This window comes from Spermophilus citellus (assembly GCF_964194105.1).
Source record: "Spermophilus citellus genome assembly, chromosome: 8".
NCBI classification, from domain to species: Eukaryota; Metazoa; Chordata; class Mammalia; order Rodentia; family Sciuridae; genus Spermophilus; species Spermophilus citellus.
Genome location: NC_138189.1, coordinates 62,281,384 through 62,300,937, shown reverse-complemented (window position 1 = coordinate 62,300,937; position 19,554 = coordinate 62,281,384). Strand labels below are relative to the sequence as shown.

Genomic DNA, 19,554 nt, shown 5'->3' with positions numbered 1-19,554 from the left:
AACTTGGGATTTTTGTTTTTAAAAAAACTGCTTTTAGAGAGAAAAAGTATGCTAAGGCTAATATGATGTGGTTATCCTTCGTTGAATAGAAGATTTACTTATCCAAATACAGTCCAAGGACCAGGAGCATCAGCCTCACCTGGGACTATGTCATAAATACAATACTCAAGATCCATACTCCTTCTGAATCTGCATTTCAACGTGGTTCCCAAGAAATTTCTATGTTCTAGAGACTTCAACTAAAAGATAAGTGTTTGTAATAACTGAATAATTTAGAAGAAAAATATTCATTTAGCAAGAGTACAAGGAGCATCACAGACTGAGTTGAGAAATTTGACCTGATATTAAGAACAAGAGACAGAGTTTTAGCCCTGTGCCCCATCCATTCTGCCAGAGACAGTCAAACAGACTGTCACTAAATGACTCCAGGAGGAGTTGGGCACACACTTGCAAGGAAATGGCAAAGAAGCTTCTATTGGCTCCCCAGGAGATCCATCCTTGTTAACTCACAGAAGCCTGAAAAAAAAAAAAAATCAGTGGGTGGAGGCTGATCACAAGATAAAGGATGCTTTAGTGATGTTTTGAAGGGTTTGGGTTTTTACTAATTTGTTTAGTTTTATTGAGGGAGGTGCTAGGGGTCCTGCCTGCCTCTCTTCCTCCCTCTAGCCCTCCCTTCCTTCAGAAACTAGTACCGGGAGCCATGACACATACCTATAATCCTAACAACTGAAGGCTGAGGCAGGAGGAATGCAAAGTTCAAAGCCAGACTGTGCAACTTAGCAAGACCCTGTCTCAAAATAAAATAAAAACGAATGAAAAGAGTTTGGGATGGAGTTCAGAGATAGTGTGCCCCTGGGTTCAAACCCTGATACCAAAAAAAAAAAAAAAAAAAAAAGAAAAAGAAAGAAAAAAAAAAGAAACTTTTAATCTTTCCTCAGTGTTGGTGAATACTTGGTTATACAAGTGAGATCAACTGTGTATGAAATTACTAAAATTTTTCTTTTAGTTAATCCTAAAGGTTGATATTTAATAAACACACAGATTTTTACTTAAAATGCCTCCAAATTATCTTTTATAGACCTCAGCGATACTAGCCCCTCTTTAGAAAAATAGAGGCTCTAGGGAAAAAAAAAATTCAAGCTCCATCTCCTGAAGTACCCAGCTTTTTCTTAAGAATGAGCCAAAACCACAAGATAAACACATGCAGGTAAATGGCTCCATCTCTCCAGAACTATTCTGCTTTTGAGCCACCCCAGCGCATTACTCTTCTCCACTGTATTGCCACAAGCTTCATAATGCAGTCCACCATCCAAGAGCATACCATGGGATTTGTTGCTGTTTTCATTCATTCATTCATTCATTCATTCATTCATTCCCTGTTTCTCTCACTAAAATACATATTCCATGAGTACAGGAATTTTCATCCAACTCATCCACTAGTGCATCTCTGGTGCCCAGAAATGCCTGGTACCCAGAAACTCAATCAATGTTTGTGTAAGGAATGAATAAATACAGGCAGCTTCCAACAAGCAGTGCTCTTCATGGTCACTGTTTGATAATTTATATATTTATGTCCCGTCAATCAGACTTAAAATTTAGTCAAATATCTGAAGTACTAATACTTCTTGCACAAGATCATTCCAGAGTATATAATACAGCTCAAAGTAAAAACTTTTATGACAATTTCTGACACTGTGTCAGCCTCTGAGTAAAGTGCTTCTTCCTATACTGCATCTGCCTCTTGCTTTCATTAGTGCAATAATATTCTAATCACTCTATGCTGCAGTATCCAAGAATGGGATGCTGAGAGCTTCAGAAAACAGTTGTTTTTCCTCTTCTTTATAGAAAAGCTCTTGAGATCAAAGGTGCTATAAAAGAAATTCTCAATAGCACATTCCAGGTGTGAGTGCGCACACACACGCACCCCACCCCCAACATTTTAAACTGTTTTGCAGAGAGGCAAGGGTACTTCTGGGAAGCTGTGAGAAGAAGAAAAGCCCCATGCAATCTCCCAGGACTCCCAGGCCTGATTTCATAGACAACACTTCAGCAGAATTGGAAATGGAACAGATTGTGGGAAGGAGAAGGTTTCCAGAGATACAGGATGAGTGACAGAAAATACATCAATCAACGCACTTCGTACTCAGGTAAGGCTGGAAACAAAGGGTAGTCACGCTCAGTTTCCCAATGGAATCTTGGGCAACTCAATTAACCTCTTTCTGCCACATTCTCATCACATGCAAATTGAGTACAACAACCTACCTAGTGGAGATTGCACAGGGATTTGCTAATAAATGTGAGTAGACAGCTATATGTGTGATACCTAGTGATATTATGTTAACGAGCATAAAATCATGGGGCTACAAGAGACTCAAGAGGTCAATCCAGCCCTTTTGCATCTGACCACAATTAAGCCATTCCAAAGGGATTAGATTCTAATCCTTTTAAGAAGGTACCTATATAAAGGGATTCCAGAAAACTCCCCCTTGCCAAGGATGATTTCTTAAATTTAATATGCTCTGATCCTGCAGAATAAGTATGTCTTGCTTCTCCTCCCCCAGTGTGGGAAGGAGACTAGCAGCTGTGTTATAGGTAGCACCTATAATAGGTGGCTGCACCTTCAGAGAGTAAAGAAGCCTGATGGTTATGAGCACAGATATTGGAGTCAGACTGATTTAGGTTCCCATCCATCTCTACTCCATGTTTGCTACCTGACTTTAAGCAAGTTACAGACTTAACTTCTGTGAGCACTTGCACTCACAGCACTAGAATGCAGAATTATCTTTCACATGGCTTTTTGCTTAGGATTGCAAAAGTGGCTGGTAAATTAAAAGTCCCCATGCTCAATAGGTATGATTTTCAATCTACCTACTGAGGTGTTCAGGAACATAACAGAGGTAATCCTCTGCTCCCTGGGAGGCATCAGACTCCAGGAGATTTACAAGGTTTCTCCAGACACTCTGGCTTCTACCCATGTATGTAGGCATTGCCCATTTCTTCTAGAAAATATTTATCCTATTGACCCCAAAAGGTTGGTATTAGGAATAAATGATCCAAACAAGTAAGGCACTTTTCACAGGGCCTGGCTCATGGTAGGTACCAAACAAATGCTCACATTATTTTCTGGGCTGAATCGCCTTGGTCACTTTCATTTTTATTTATTTATAATTCTAACCTTTAAGGTGTTCATCATTTTTATTTCTGTCTTCTCAACTCACTCCACATACTCCATTTTTAGTTTTTAATATAGTGCTCAAAATTTAGGAAGACACTATCTGTGCTGAGTAGTGTGGGAATATTTCCTCCTGAATTTCTCTTAAGATCACTATGCCCAGGAGAACACCAGAGTCACTGGGCCACAGAAAGGACTCTCCTAGGGTTCCTCTAGCTTTGCTAGTTTCAATCTGTGTGCCACAAAAGCCAAGAGTTTCCCACAGCATCTCTCTGAATTATTGGGAAGACCAGCATTGACACAAGTCTGATATCTCTGGGCTTCCACTCAAACCCCAGGGCACACAATCCAGGGCTGGGTGAAACCATGCAGACTAGTTTCACAGATTCCAATAATTCAAAACGCACTTCTATAACAATGTGGGCCAAGACTGAGAAAAAGAAAGAGAGAAACAGAGACAGTCAGAGAAATAAGAAAAGGAGGAGGAGATAGAGGAGGCAGAGAATGCAGAGGAAGAAGCAGAATATGAAGAATTAAAAGGGCTAGTTTGCTCAGAGGGAGAGCTCTTGCTTAGCCTAAGTTAATCCCTAGCAAAAACAAACAAACAAACAAGAAATAGTAATGTTTTTTCTATTTACTCCAGGTACTTTCCCCATGCTGAGCAGGGCTAGGCACTGTATTTACTTTCCTCTGGGGATCTTGGGGCTTGCCAGAAAGCAGAAAGACTTGAGGAATCTTGTCTGGTAAACACAAATCCACTGAAGACAGCTGAGAGGCCATGAAACAGAAGAACGCCTGCTTCCCCACCCACAGGGGTCTGTGGGTTCCTAATGAAAGAACAGCATCACCCCTAATTATATCACCTAGAAGTAGTCAATCCAAGGAAGGGGAAGGCTGTGTGGTGTGTGCCTTGGGAAATAGTTGGGACTCTCAATATTGACAAAGAGTCATATATTCCACAAGTGCTTATGGAGCACAGTTAGGGGAGTTTAGGGCACCTTGGAGAGTTTGGGCAATGCCTACATATATGGGTAGTAGTCAGAGTGTCTGGAGAAACCTTGTAAGCCTCCTGGAGTCTGATGCCTCCCAGGGAGCAGAGGATTACCTCTGTTATGTTCCTGAACACCTCAGGAGGTAGACTGAAAATCATACCTATTGAGCATGGGGACTTTTAATTTACCAGCCACTTTTGCAATCCTAAGCAAAAAGCCATGTGAAAGATAATTCTGTATTCTAGTGCCATGAGTGCAAGTGCTCAGAAAGGTAAAGTATCTAGTCTGAGTGTCTATATTCCAATTCTGCACACTTCCTGATATGCCAAATTACTCACTTGTCTGAAATCTTTTAACCTAACTTTGAAATCCAGCCTTTCTATGAGAGAATAGACTCTAGGGTGGAACTGAAGCTACTTTAATAAGTGGGCTTATAGGATACAAATTTGAATCTGCAGCATGCTTACAGTTGTGTCACAAAAATAAACACTTGAAGCTATGAATAGGAAAAAAGACTTGGATGTTACAGGAAAAAAAAATGGCAAAAGCAACTGGCTTAAGTAATGGGCAGGTTATTTCTACTTTTCTCTTGGTCAAAATTTTCTTTTATGACTGAATATTATATTTACAATGCAAAATACAAGATTAATGATTTTTTTCAGGTAGCCTGAGAATTGAACTATTCATGCCACAGCAAGGTGGCTCCTTATAGGAGCATACAAGGGCCTTCCTCCCCTGTCTCCTAGGAAAATACACCATTCCCTTCAGATCCTGAACGACCCGGCTATTGAGTCAAATCATTCCAGGTATTATCAATTCTTGTAGATGATATACCAAGGTCATGAGATATTTTGACATTAGTCCTGATTTTGCCCTGAAGGGGCCAATTCCTATGCATGGTAGCAAAATATAAGAAAAAATAAATAAATGGAATTACATAATGAGATCTGGGTCTCCCTTAGATACTTTTAGTCTTTGAAGGATTTTCTGTCTGCATCTTCTGAAAACTTAACTTGGGGAGTTTAGAGGCTCTTGAAGATCATTTTTTGTTCCCAAAGGGAGGGAAGACATCAGCGGGCCTCTCTTCTGTATGTCCATCTCCTGATTCATCCACAAGCAGCCTGGAACCCTTCTCATATAAAAACGAAGGTCTTCCTGGCTGGAGTCTCACCTCACAGGAACTCTGGAGAGGTAAACCCAGAAGCAACTTGCATTTCCTCAAATCACTCCTACTCACCTTCACACAGCCCAGAGCTGTCCAAGTAAAACTGGGCTCTACACTGGGACAGACACTCGCCAGAGGGGATGTGTGCCCCAGAGAGCTGCTCTGCTTGCAGTCCTGCCTCTGGATTCCGACACTGAGTGCAATGAGAGGGCTCTGGACCCACACACGTCTGGCAGGAAGCATGACAGGCTACAAATAGGAATAAAATGCAGAAAATAATCCAAAGATCAAATATATGTTGCAACCGACTGGAGTCCCTCCTTACATGAAAACCACTTAGGAAAGTTCACCAGATACATCCTTTCAGAAGGTGATTTTTATAGAGTTCTATACAAAGCACAGGGGTGATAATAAAGCTTGTAGAAACTTGTGACTGGTTACTTCTCTCAGGTGCTGTAAGGGCTGTCAGGCTGGATCACAAAACCCAGCAAAGTGGACAATATTGGCTTGGCACATTCACTGAATGACAATTTAACATTATGCCCTCAGTTTTTATGGGAGATTTTTAGAAGCGTTCATAGGAAGGCCATTACTGTATCTTTCACAAAAATGGTTGTTGTGTAACTGTCTATTATGTCTTCTATCATCCATTATAGAGAGGTCCAGGCAACAAATTCCTCTTAGAATTTATCTGGAGAAAAGCTGCCTTTCTAAACAAGGAAGAGGCTTCCTTCAAGTAGCAATGAAAATTTCACCATCAATCACAGTGTGTTGTTTTCCCTGGTGACTGGGGAAAATCAAAGCCAAAACACTGTACTTAAACCTTCTTGTGCCCACATTTTGTTACAATTAACTTTTCTGTTTCTCTTAAAGTTTCTCTAAATTTACTTTTTCAAAGTATTTATTGCAGCTTTTCAGTTTTAAGTACATTTTCCTGTAACTGTTCTCAAATTCTTTTCTAAGATATCCTATATACAAATAAATATAATTTCATTTCATTTAATTAAAGTGTTTGCCCCCAGTGTTCTAGTTTCAAAAAGCTCAAATGCCACTGCTCTCTCAATGAGCTCAGAGCCTTTTGGCAAATGGCAATTTAAGATTTCTCGTTTTATTCAGCCCAGAGGCATTGCTAGTGACTCTCAGTTTGCTCAGAGTATCATTAACAAAGAGAAGTTCCGCAGGGAAAAGCAAAATGCAGTCTAGAAAAACATTAGCAATACTAGGAGAAAAGAGAAAGAAGAAAATAAGAATTTTATTTTGTTTTAATGTATCACAAAGAAAATCCCATTCTCCTTTAGGATAGCCTGGAAAATCATAAAAAATTTTTGCACGCCTCCCGCCCCCCCCCCCGCCCTGCCCCAGATTATACTTTCATTAAACTATTCTAATGAAATAAGGCAACACAGTTGTCCCTTAGTATCTGCTTCCATGACCCCTGCGGATACCAAAATCTGTAGATAATCAAGTCTCTCCTATAAAATGGCGTAGAATTTGCATGTGGCCTATACACATTCTCCTGTATGCTTTAAATCATCTTTAGACTAATACAATGCCTATAGAGTTGTCATATGCACAAACCCTGCATAGAACTCATGAAGTAATTTCAAAACATCCTTTTTGGAAATTTTTGGAATTAAAAAAAAAAATTCCTATCTGTGGTTCATTGACTCCAGGATGTGCAACATGTAAATACAGATTCAGAGGGCCTTGGAAATGTATAAAGTCTTTTCTTAAGGGTCCTGCCACTACGGTTCTAATCCTGTCTCCTGACTTCCACCACCCAGCTCCTGACCTCTGTCCCCCAGAGCCTTCTTCCTGGACATCATTCCTGTCCTAAGTCCTGTAAAAGGCTCAGGTCAGGAAAAGTTGCACTGCAAAGTGATATTATTGAGAAAAAGTCAATCTACATCCTTGTGATAGGACACTATCCCAAGAATGACAAATATACCAATGATACCTTTGCAGTCCCCATGGTCAGGGTAGAAGCCCTCTCCACAGCTGGATAGACAGTGGCCTTGATGTAGAGCCTGGGACTGGATGCAGGCTGTACAGTGAGAGGCTGAGGGTCCGGAGCAGCTGGCACATGAGTCATGACAAACTGAGGAGGAAAGAGAGAGGGGACACAATGGGCTGCGCTGTGGGCTGAGGTGACTGCACAGCATACTCCCTGTCTGGGCTGGTGTGTGCTGGGAAGCCCTCTTCACTTTCAGTCTCCTCGCTTGTCACACCAGACCAAGGGAAGAGATGTGTTAGGAGGAGGTGACACTGCTAGAACTGTCCTTACTGCTCCCCACCCACCTTTTATCCATATTCTACCTACTACTTATCAGCTACTTTTAGTGTTTGCATGAAATGATTGTTACACATTAATTTTTAATCCTGGTAACACTATGGCATATTATTAATTAAATTTTACAGTTGAGGAAATTGAAATCTTGAAATGTTAAAAAATTTACCCAGGACCCCAAAGCTCACTCAGAACAAGGTTGGGATTTAGTCTGCCCCAATCTGAAGCCCACACTGCCTGAACTAAGGGAGGAGTGGAAAACCTATGGGTATGAGTGTTGGGAATGCTGAAATTCCAACAGACTTGTCCACTAACTCATTGATGCCTTCGGCCATGTCTGGTGCTCTCCAGGTCTACTTTCCTTGGCATATGCATACTGAAAGGTTGGACGAAATGATCATTTACGATGCTTCTAGCTCTAACATTCTAGGATTCTAAGAATTACTTTATTGCAGAAAAGAATCTGACCACTCCATACGCTAACATGAGGGACACATCTTCCTGCCTTGGCCCTCATGTTAACGGTGGAACATCTCTGATTTCCAGAGGCAGGTGGTGGGAGCATGGCCTGACCTGAGTCTTTAACAGGACTTAGGATAGGAGTGATGTCCAGGAAGAAGGCTCTGGGGGCAGAGGTCAGGAGCTGATGGTGGAAGTGGGGAGACAGGATGAGAACCATTGGGGCAGGATGCTGAGGAAAAGGGATGAACTGTGGGTGCATGAAGGGATTGGCAGACAAAAACAGGTTGATAAGGAGAGAGGAGTAGACAGTTCTAAACATCCTAACCAACACTAAGCAGAAGTGAGAATGTGTATTTCACAAAGGAGTGGAAATTAAGGTTTTCCAGGCAGCAATACATTCTTAGGTACCTGTAAGTAAAGACATAAGTCAGGCATATATAAGTTGGAAATGTATAAAGTCTTGAATGGCAATGTGTCATAGTTTAGGTTGTACTAGTCTGAAAGAAACAATATATAAATAGCATGTACAAACAAAATTTCAGTGAAAACAGACCTCAGCTTTACTAGCTATCAAACTTGGTTTTCTTTTTCATTTTATTTTTGTGGTGTATCGTAGCTGCCAATGTACGAGTTTATAAATGCCATGGAAGGAACAATTTTGTCATCACTAACATAGGTTAGTGACTGTTTACAAGTACACAAGGACTGTGTGTTAAAGACGTTCTTGACATTTTCAATAGACCAAATACTCTCTTAGGATGATTGATAGGCATTAGTCCTTCATTTAATTCACCATATACCCTAAGAATCCACCCGAATCTTCCACTCTCATATCAAATACACATAGGTTCTACAAAAGAAAGGCTATCCTTTTGAAAGTAATATTTCCCATCATACACACAAAATCTCAAATGACTAGCAAATAGCACCAAGTATGATTATATATATTAAAGACTTTTGATGATGGTGATGATGGTGGTGATGACACCCCAGCTCTTACCTTTGCATCTGCCAGTGGCATCTGCGTAGTACCCACGCGGGCATCCAGCAATGCATTTCCCATCATACAACACTGTCTTTTCAGTACAGGAAAGACATCTGGGACTATTGGGGCCACAACTCTTACAGGATTGGTCGCAAGCTAAGGAGGAGAAAAACCCATCAGAAAAAAAGCAATTGTGAGAAAAGAAGCAATGAACTCCATTCTTCACAATGTTCACAACTGGTATCAATAAAGCAATCTCATTCTCTGGCTGCTCATCCGAGCTCTGTTTCCTTGATCCCAAATGCTTTCTCTTCTCACAGTTGAAGGAGAATTGAAGAATTATTCATTGAACCAAGTATTACAGATACTCTGAAGTATACCCACAAGTACATCAAATTTAATATGGGATTTTAATTTAAAATTTAATTTAATTTAAAATTAAAATAGCCTTGGAGGCAGGGTTGCCAGATTTATAAACCAAAAATACCAGATGTATTATAGATGAATAATGAATATTTTTTAAGTGTAAAAATATATCAAATATCCTTTACTTCACTCTACTGAAAGAGCGAATTCAGAAATTCAGCTTTACTAAGCAATTGTGCTACCAACATTGCATTGAAGTTGTTGGATTTCAAATAATCTTCAGGATCCACTCATTCATTTACCCCCCAGAAACTTCATTAAGATCTGTATCAGGTGTCATGTTACATGATCAAGACACAAAAAGCAAATCACCTTGGTCTCTAGGTTAAGTGGCTTACAAGTCTAAGAAAGGGAAATAATAGATAATATTATAATACTGAATATACTGTTGAAAACAGTCTATATAGGCACAAACATAGTTTTTTAAAGTGTGTGGGATAAGAAGTAGTAAAGGTCAAGAGAAAACTCAGAGAAGTTACCCTTGAGCATTTTCTTAGAAAGCAAGTTGCTTTTGGCCAGGCTGATGGGAATGTACCACAGATGAAGCCACAAAGTCTACTCAGGTAGAAAAATGGGAAGAGCCAGACTATGGAAACCTCTAGCCATACTGTGAGGTCTAGGCTCTCTCCTGTGGAAGGCATTACCATTCAAACTTTATCTGAAATTCAAATTCAACTGGGCATTGTCTAGTTTCTCATCCTGTGGAAGGCACTGAGGGCCTCTGTGGTTTCAAGCATAGTAGAAACATGGCCATATTTGTGGATAAGAGATAACTTTGGGTAGATTCAAGATGGCAGGTTGGAGGAAGGCTTTACTGTCTGTTGTTCTATGGTTACAGTTTCAAGCAATAAGAATGCTGCTTCTCAGCTAGGTTGGTGAAAGAAGGAATTCACTGAAATTCCATGTTGGACAGTCACCATCTTATAAAGACTCAGAAATTCAGGTGCATTGAGCAAAAAGCAAGAAAGAGCACATCTGAGCCAAGCTGGCCGCAGCAGCAGCAATGGCAGTAGCATTGCTTAACTGCAGAGGGAAGGGATAACAGAAAGAGGAACACACTGGACAAACTGGGCATGGAAAAACCTGATCAGAAGAGAAGCCTGAACTTAGCTGATCCAGAGGCTGAACAATAAATTGGTGTTTAAAAAATGCTCTATATTTCTCAACTGGGAAGCAGAGAACTGAGGTGGGAGTCATCTTGAGGAGGTCACACTGCAGCTTGCTGTTGTGGGAGCTGAAATATCACAGCCAACATTGCCTTACTGTCCCAGCAAGCACCTGGTGTGTGCCCTATGGTTTACCTAGCATAAAGTTAATGAAACAGGCACAGAGAAGATTGTACCCAGGGGAATTCAAGTCAGAAAAACAGACGGGAATACAACCCACTTTCCTTTGAGTTTGGCAGCTCGTGTGACCAGGTGACTAGGGTCAGGAAACTGAACAGGTGATGTGAATACACTCAGGGACTAAGCCTGGGAAGATCATATTCATGCACAGCGCAGTGTGTGGAGGTTTGGTTCCCCATCCCCTCAAGTAGAACTCCTTGGGAGACTCCAGAGATCTATATGCCCAAGAGAGATTAGCATCTGTATGTCTCCAGGGGATGTTGATCTAATCTCTCCAAAACAGATGCCACCCAACAAAGACTGTAAGGCCTGAATAGACCTAAACCTCAGACACTGGAACTCCCCTCTTAGAACTCTGCAGCAACCCACCCTGGGTGTACATCCATCTGGTCTGTCCAGACAAAACTCCAATTGACAATACTTCCCATTCCAGAATATCTTATACTGGTGAGAAGGAAAGCTAAGAGTTATTTCAACTGGCTTCGATTTTAGGCCACTTCAGCTGATAGCTTGGTGAGTAACAAAAAAGAGGAGGGGTTCACAATCCCCACCTTGCTCTCACACACTCTCTCTCAGTACATAGCCAAAGAAGAAACAAAGAGAAGGCAGTTGGGCATAAGAAATGACCATCTATACTCACTGACTGTTTTGACTACCTCAATTAAGACAATTATTTTATTTTTTCATTAAAAATCTTTTTTTTTTCCTTTCTGCAAGGGACGACAGTGTTTTTGCTGTGCTGATTGGTACATGGACATGTACATACAGACATATTTTTTTCTCCCCCCCATATTTAGCATATTCTTACAATAGTTACATTTCCTTATCGTGTCTTTTGAGAGGGTTTTGGCTTGTTTGATCATTCATTCATTCATTCATTCATTTTTTGTTGTTCATTTGTTTTTCTTTCTCTCATTTCTTCTACTAAGAGCCAAATTCTTTTCTTTCTTCCTCTCTCTCTCTCTTTAGTTTTTTTTCTATTTTTTTCTCATCCTTCTTTATAACCATCATTTGCTACATCTGTTCTGCATTTTCTCTGTTCACATTTTCAACATTGTAAACTTTCTTCTATTTTTCTATCACATTTTTTTTCTTAATGAACTGTATTTTTACCACTTTTTAGAACTACTTGTTTTATATAACTCCTGCTCACACTGTTAATATTGTTGCAGTTAGTTATTAGTGCTATGGATGACAAAGTTTATACCTGCTGTTTACTCTACTACCAGATCAAGTTCACAGTTATTTATAGTTTTGCTCTTGGCAATTTCTGACCACTCCATTCCTATCTATGTGGTAATTAGTGTTCTAATGCTATAGTAGGCACCAGGTTTTTATTTTAATGGGGTATATTCTTTGTTGCTATTGTTTGTTTCTCCCTTTTCTGTGAAGTTCTGGGAATCTACAGGGACACTACAAGTTCATAGGGTAGAGACTCAGCATCTGAACTAAACATAGCCAAAATACAGCACATCATGTGTCACACATAAATTAACCACACTCAAATTTCAGTTATAATTTAATATAAGAATAGGAGAGAAAAACTCCAAACTAATGACAGATCCCAAATATGAATGGCTAGAGGGAGGCTGCAGGTCTATCTCATGGACATTCACTTCAACAGCAAAAACGAAGAGAATTAACACAAAGGCTATGGGTACCACACCTAAAAGGGGTCTTAATCTAGATCACTCGAGGAAATTACCAAGAGCAGACCATGACCTAAAAATGCCCATATAGGAGTGAAAGAGAAATTCATCCCAACATATGCAAAAAAAAAAATTTTATTAAAAAAAAAGTTAACACAACACCTCCTAAAGTTCCTAATTCACCAGCAACTGACTCCAAAGATATTGAAGTGGATGAACTATCAGATAATAATCAATAAAAAATTAAAAAAAAAAAAAAAGAATCAAAAGGAACAATTATAAAAATTATCAATGAATTCCAAGAGAGTAAAGGAAAACAGCAGAATTAATTAAGGAAGCCAGTACTGAGTATGAATGAGAAATTAAATATGGCATTGGATATACTGAAAATAATCAAACAAAAATCTCAGAAATGAAAGACACAAAAATTAAATAAATATTCAGTTAAAAGACTTTTTAATAGAGAAGACATCCTGAAGACAGAATCTCAGAGCTGAAGACAATGTTATCAGCCTTGAACATTCAGACAATGTTAGGGAAAAGAAAATAAGTAATCATGACTAGAATATACAAGAGCTCTGGAACAACATTAAGACACCAAATTTAAGAACCGCTGGGATTGAAGAGGGTTGTGAGGTACAGGCTAAAGGAAGAAATAATCTCTGCAGAGAAATGAGAGAGAATTTTCCAAACATGGAGAATGACATGTATATCCAGATATAGGAGGCATTCAGAACCCAAATTACACAAGACCAAAAAGAATCTCTTCATGACCCATTATAACAAAAAGAGACTAACAAAAAGAATAAGGATAGACTTTTAAAAGAGTAAAAATGTCAGGTTACATCTAGAGACAATCGAATCAGAATTACTTAGGATTTTTGAACATAAATTCTAAAATCAGGAGGACTTGGAATAATGTGTTCTGAGTCCTAAAGAAAAAAAAAAAAACTGTCACCCAAAACTGCTATATCTAGCAACACCATTCTTTAGAATCAAAGCAGAAACAAAAACCTTCTAAGATGGTCAGAAACTAAAAAATTACTGCTAAGCTATCACGATAAAAATACTAAAGGAAAAACTTCACACAGAAAAATTCAAAAATAAATCCCAAAGCTCACAAAGGAACAAATCTCATTTGAAAAGTAGCTAAACAAATGATAAATAGGACCACATTAAACATTAGAAATACACACAAATGGCAGGAATTAATAAACAACTTTCTATAATAACATTAAGGTGAATGGTGTCAACTCTCCAACTAAAAGACACAGACTTCCAGAACCCAACTACATGTTGTTTGCAAGAGATCATCTTATAGGCAAAGACAGCCACAGGCTGCAAGTGAAAGGATGAAAATTTAAATACCATTAGAATGGAGTCCAAAGGCAACCAGAAGTAGCACCTCTCATAGATGACAAGAATAAGCCTACAATAAAGTAGGCTTCAAATCAAAATTAATCAAAAGACACAAAGATGATTACTTCATAATGGAAAAGGGAACAATCTAACAAGAAGACATAATAATAGTAAATATTTATGCCCAAATGCTTGTGCATCTAATTACATAAAGTAGGCAACACTTTTGAATTAAAGGCTCAGATAGACCCTGATACAATAATACTGGGTGATTTCAACATACCTCTCATCATTAGATAGCTCATCCAGAGCTATCTAAACTCAGTAAAGACTCATTGAACCTGGAAAATATTATAAATCAAATGGACCTAACAGACATCTATAGATTATTTCATCCAATAACACTCACACACACATTCTTCTCAGAAGTCCATGGAACCTTCTCCAAAATAAACGACATTTGGGGCCACAAAGAAACTCTCAGTAAATACAAAAACACTGACACAATTCCTTATATCTTATTGGATCATAACAAGTTGAAATTAGAATTCAACACCACACACACACACACACACACACACACACACACACCAAAAAAAAAAAAAAACCCATAGAAGTTATATAAACACAGGAAGATTGAACAATACAGTTTTGAATAGTGAATGAGTGATAGAAGAAATAAGGGGGGAAATGTGAAAAATTCTAGAATCAAACAAAAATTGAGATACAACATACCAGAACATTTTGGATACTACAAAGACAGTTCTATGAGAAAAATTTATAGCTATGAGTGCTTATCTAAGAAAATCAGAAAGATCTCAAATAAATCCAATGATACATCACAGGGTCTAAAATAAGAAAAAAACATTCCAAAACCAGTAGAAAGAAAGAAAATATTAATATCAGAGCAAAAATTGATAAAAAATAATACAAAGAATCAATAAAAGGAATAGTTTTTTAAAAAAAGATAAACAAGATTAATAAGCCATTAGCCAAATTGAGAGAGAGAGAGAGAGAGAGAGAGAGAGAGAGAGAGAGAGAGAATACCAAATTTAAAAAATTAATAAATTGGAAAATCTACAAGGAATGGATACATTTCTAGACACATATGACCTGCCAAAATTGGATCAAGGGGGCCTAAATAGATCAATAACTGGCAATAAGACAGAAGCAGTAAGTTAAAAAAACCTTTCAACAAAACAAAACAAACAAAATAAAAAACTTTCCAACAAAGCCCAGGACCAGATGGACTCTCAAATGAATTCTGCAAGACCTTTAAAGAAGAATTAAGATCAATGTTCCTCATATTATTCCATGAAATAGAAAGGGACAAAACATTTCCAAATTCATTCTATGAAGTCAGTATCACATTCAAAACCACATAAACCTTTTGATGTAAAGATACATCAAAAGGAAAAAAAACACTATATATCAACATCCCTAATAAACTTAGATACAAACATCCTAAATAAATTTTTAGCAAATCATTTTCAAAAATATAATAAGAACATTGTACATCATGATCAAGTTGGTTTTATCTCAGGAATGCAGGGATCATTTGATATATGCAAATCAATAAGTGTAATTTATTACATAAATAGTATTAAGGACAAAAATCATTAAGTCACCTCAATAGATGCAGAAAAAAAGCCTTTGGCAAAATTCATCAACCTTTCATGATAAACACACTGAAGAAACCAAGGCTATACGGAACTTACCCTAAAATCATAAAGGTTATCTACAAAAAAAAAATCCCAAGACAGACATCAGTGAATGATAAAGAACTGAAAGCATTTCCTTTAAAAACTGGAAAAAGACAAGGATGTCAATTCTCACCACTTCTATTTAATATAGTACTAAAAATCCTAGCCAGAGAAATTAGACAAGGAAATAAAAGGAATAAAAATAGGAAACAAAGAAGTAAAATTATCACTGTTTGCATATAATATGATCCTATACTTAGAAGATCCAAAGAGCTTCACAGAAGACTGTAGAGCTAATAAACAAATTAAACAAAGTAGCAGGTTGCAAAATGAACATATAAAAATCAATAGTGTTCCTATACGCCAGTAATGAATCTGCTGAGAAAGAATCAGGAAATCAATCCCATTTACATTGCCTCAAAAAAGAAAAAAAAACATAATTTTTTTTTTTTAAATCCTAGGAATAAATCTAACCAAGGAGGTGAAAGTCCCCTACAATCAAAACAACAGAACATGGAAGAAGACACAAGAAGATAGAAAGGCCTCCCATGTTCATGGATAGACAGAATTAATATTATTAAAAATGGATATACTACCAAAAGCAATATATAGTTTTGTGCAATCCTTATCAAAATACAACTGACATTTATGTTCTTCCCAGAACATTAAAAAAGTCCTAAAATTCATTTAGAAGAATCAAAGATCCAGAATAATCAAAGTAATTCTAAGCCAAAAAAAAAAAAGCTGGAGGTATCAGTAACCTGACTTCAAATGATGCTACAGTGCTATAGTAACAAAAAATGAATGGTGCTGGCATAAAAAAAAGAAACATAGACCAAGGGTATAGAACAGAATACTCAAAAGACACACCCACACAGATCCAGTCTTCTAATCTTTGAAGGAGGTGCCAAAAACAAACACTGGAGAAGAGATAGCCTTTTAAACAAATGGTGCTGGGAAATTATCCATAGGTAGAAGAATGAGATTAGATCCTTATGTCACATCCTGCACAAAAGTGAACTCAAAGTGATTCAAAGAACTAGAAATTAGACCAGAAACTATGCAACTCCTAGAAGAAAACATAGAGTCACTCCAACATACAGGTGCAGGTAATGACTTTCTCAACAGAACCCCTAAGCTCAGGAAATAATGCCAAGAGTTAATTGGTGGGATGCCATCAAATTAAAAAGCTTCTGAACAGCAAAAAAGCAATTAAGAATGTGAAGAGGGAACCTACAGAATGGGAGAAGAATCTTTGTTAGCTACCACTTTGACAGAGGATTAATATCTAGAATATATATAAAAAACTCAAAAAACTTTACACCCCAAAAATAAACAACCCAATTCATAAATGGGTAAATGAACTAAACAGACACTTCTAAAAGGAAGAAATACAAATGGCTAACAAATAAAGGAAAACATTTCCAACGCTGTTAGCAATTAGGAAATGTAAACCAAAGTGGCACTGAGATGTCTTCTTTCTCCCATTAGAATGGCAGTCATCAAGAATTCAAACAATAATAAATGATGAAGAGGATGTAGAGAAAAAGGATCACTTTTTACTGTTGGGTGGGACTGGAAATTAGTACAACTACTATGGCTATCAGTATGGACATTCCTCCAAAAATTAGGAACAGAACCCCTAAACAACACAGCTTATTTAGGATAAGCACTTTTCAGTATTTATCCTAAATAACTAGAGTCAGCATACTTGGGCAATACATGCATACACACGTTTATAGCAGCACAATTCACAATAGCCAAACTATGGAACCAGTCTAGGTGTTCATCAATGGATGTGTGGATAAAGAAAATGAGGTATATAAACACGAGTTTTCATGAAAATGGACGGAATTGAGAACATTATGTTGAGCAAAATAAGACAAACTCAGAGGCTAAAGGGTCACATGTTTTCTCTCCTATGTGGAAGCTAAAGAGGAAAAAGAGAAAATTTGTGGAGTGGGCTTCATGAAAATGGAAGGGATATCAGTAGAGTAGGGACAAGGGAAAGGAAGGAGTAGAAGGAAAGGGGAAATCCTGGGGAGTGATATTGGCCAAATTATGTTGTATATTGTGTGTGTGCAAACATGAAATAAAGAAACCCACCATTATGTGCAACTATAATGCACCAATAAAAAATATGGAGAGAAAAAAGAAAGGCCACTTTGGCTTTCAATATAGAGAATAGCTAGGAGGGATGAGGAAGAATATTGGGGACACAGTTGAAAGATCTTGGCAAGGTGCATGGAACAAGATGATTAGGGGTTGAGGCAAGGCTGTGAAGGATATATTTGAAAGCTATGAAAGAGAGATGTCTCATATGGCTTCCAGGAGTCTGTCTTGGGGGACAAGAGGTGCCATTTGTGAATGTAGGCATGGAGGATTATGAGGAGCACACTTTGGGATAGGTGGGGTCCAGTAAGGAGTCTGATTTTAGTTCTAGACTCAAGAGAGAAATCTAAAGTTCATCACATATAAATAGTTGTTGAGAGCAGAAATTTGTTGACTAATTCAGGAAACGCATGCAAGAGAAGATAAGAAGATTTTCTTCTGTAAAAATGACCAAGAAGAAATGATCCAATAATAGAAGACAAAAAAGGAACTACTAATGGCTGAGATGTCAAGGGGAGAAGTCTCAAGAGGAAAGTCCCTAACAATGCAGAAAGGATCAATCACATCTAAAAAGGTTCTACCGCACTTAGAAACCGAGCTTTGGATCATGTGTGCCACTCATTCCAGAAGAGTCCCTGGACAGAACAAAAGTGAAAGCTGTCATTCACTGTAAAGTGCTCCTTTAAATACTATGAATGAAAGGGGACAGGGAGAAAAATAATTTAAAAGGCCAGGGGTTGTTGAGTCACTGTAACATTTTAAAAATTCAAGACATGTATAGACACTGGAAAGGTGATCTTTAGAAATCTGAATGATTAGCAAAATGGCTACCTAGGTAAAAACAGGACTGCATATTCCAAAGTGCAGGTGGGATCCAGGCGTGGTGGCACAAGTTTGTATTCCCAGCGAGTTGGGAGGCAGAGGCAGGAGGATCACAAATTTGAAGCCAGCCTCAGCAACTTAGCAAAACCTTGTCTCAAAAAATTCTCAAAAGAAAAAGTGCAGGTGGAGAGACCATCCTTGGTCAGAGCAGAGAAGGAGGCGCAGGCAAGCAGGGCTGCAGGCCAGTCCAGGACTCCACCTTCTCCCCCACACTGACTCACTTCTTTCAAAACAAACTAAGTAGTCTTCTTCATACAGAGAATTAATGTTTCAGCAAGAGAGAACTGCAAAGATTCATTCTGTTTCCTTAGTCCACCTATACTCTGCTAACGTCCTAAAAAATAATCTCAAGAACTAAGTAAAAAGATGCTAGGAGATGGGGCCAATTGGCCCATCCTGCATGTTGGAGAATTCAGCATCTCTGTAGAAGCAAATGAATAAGATAATTTCAGCAAATGGGATAAAGCAAAGGCTTTAATATTGGGAAAAAGGAAATCACCCCTCAACTCATGACTGGAACAAAGAAACAAAAATGAATCTGAAAAGCACTCTCCCTGCTTAGCCCCCATAAAAGCTTGTAAAGTTCCTAATTCTAAAATAGTTATCTCAACAAAACTGAATAACCTGTTAGCTTTATGGAATTTCCTAGAAGTAAAGAACTGTACATTAGTTATTAACCAATAATGAAAATATAACATACTAAATAGTATAATAATCTGAATCAATACTTTCAGGGTAATTTGTAAATTTAAACATGATAGTTAAGACATCTTCTTAACTATCATGTTTAAATTTACAAAGTAATCTAGAACTTCAATATAATATCAATAGAAATGCAAGACGAATTTTCTCAGGAATTCAATAAATGTACTTTAATGTCCATGAACAGCTAAGTCAAATTTGAAGAAGAAAGGAGAAATTTTCCTAATCAGATACTGAAACAGTACAAAGCAATAAAAACTCATAAGAGTGTGATAGTGATATAAGAACAGAAATCTAGATTACAGAATAGCT

At 37.9% G+C, this 19,554-nt stretch overlaps 1 protein-coding gene across 6 annotated transcripts in view; it reads right to left on the bottom strand.

Annotated features, from left to right (window-relative positions):
* FRAS1 (Fraser extracellular matrix complex subunit 1) overlaps window positions 1–19,554 on the bottom strand; it is a 448,933-nt gene that overhangs the window by 192,285 nt on the left and 237,094 nt on the right. For all 6 annotated transcript variants that reach the window (XR_014023287.1, XM_081304117.1, XM_081304120.1 and 3 more), the window contains exons 16-18: window positions 9,079–9,219; window positions 7,287–7,427; window positions 5,402–5,578 (exon numbers count right to left, since the gene is read on the bottom strand). Coding sequence is in view for 5 of the 6 variants with exons in the window: in XM_081304117.1 (XP_081160243.1) it covers window positions 5,402–5,578; window positions 7,287–7,427; window positions 9,079–9,219 (459 nt within the window). In the remaining variant the exon portion in view is untranslated. The remainder of the gene's footprint in view (window positions 1–5,401; window positions 5,579–7,286; window positions 7,428–9,078; window positions 9,220–19,554) is intronic.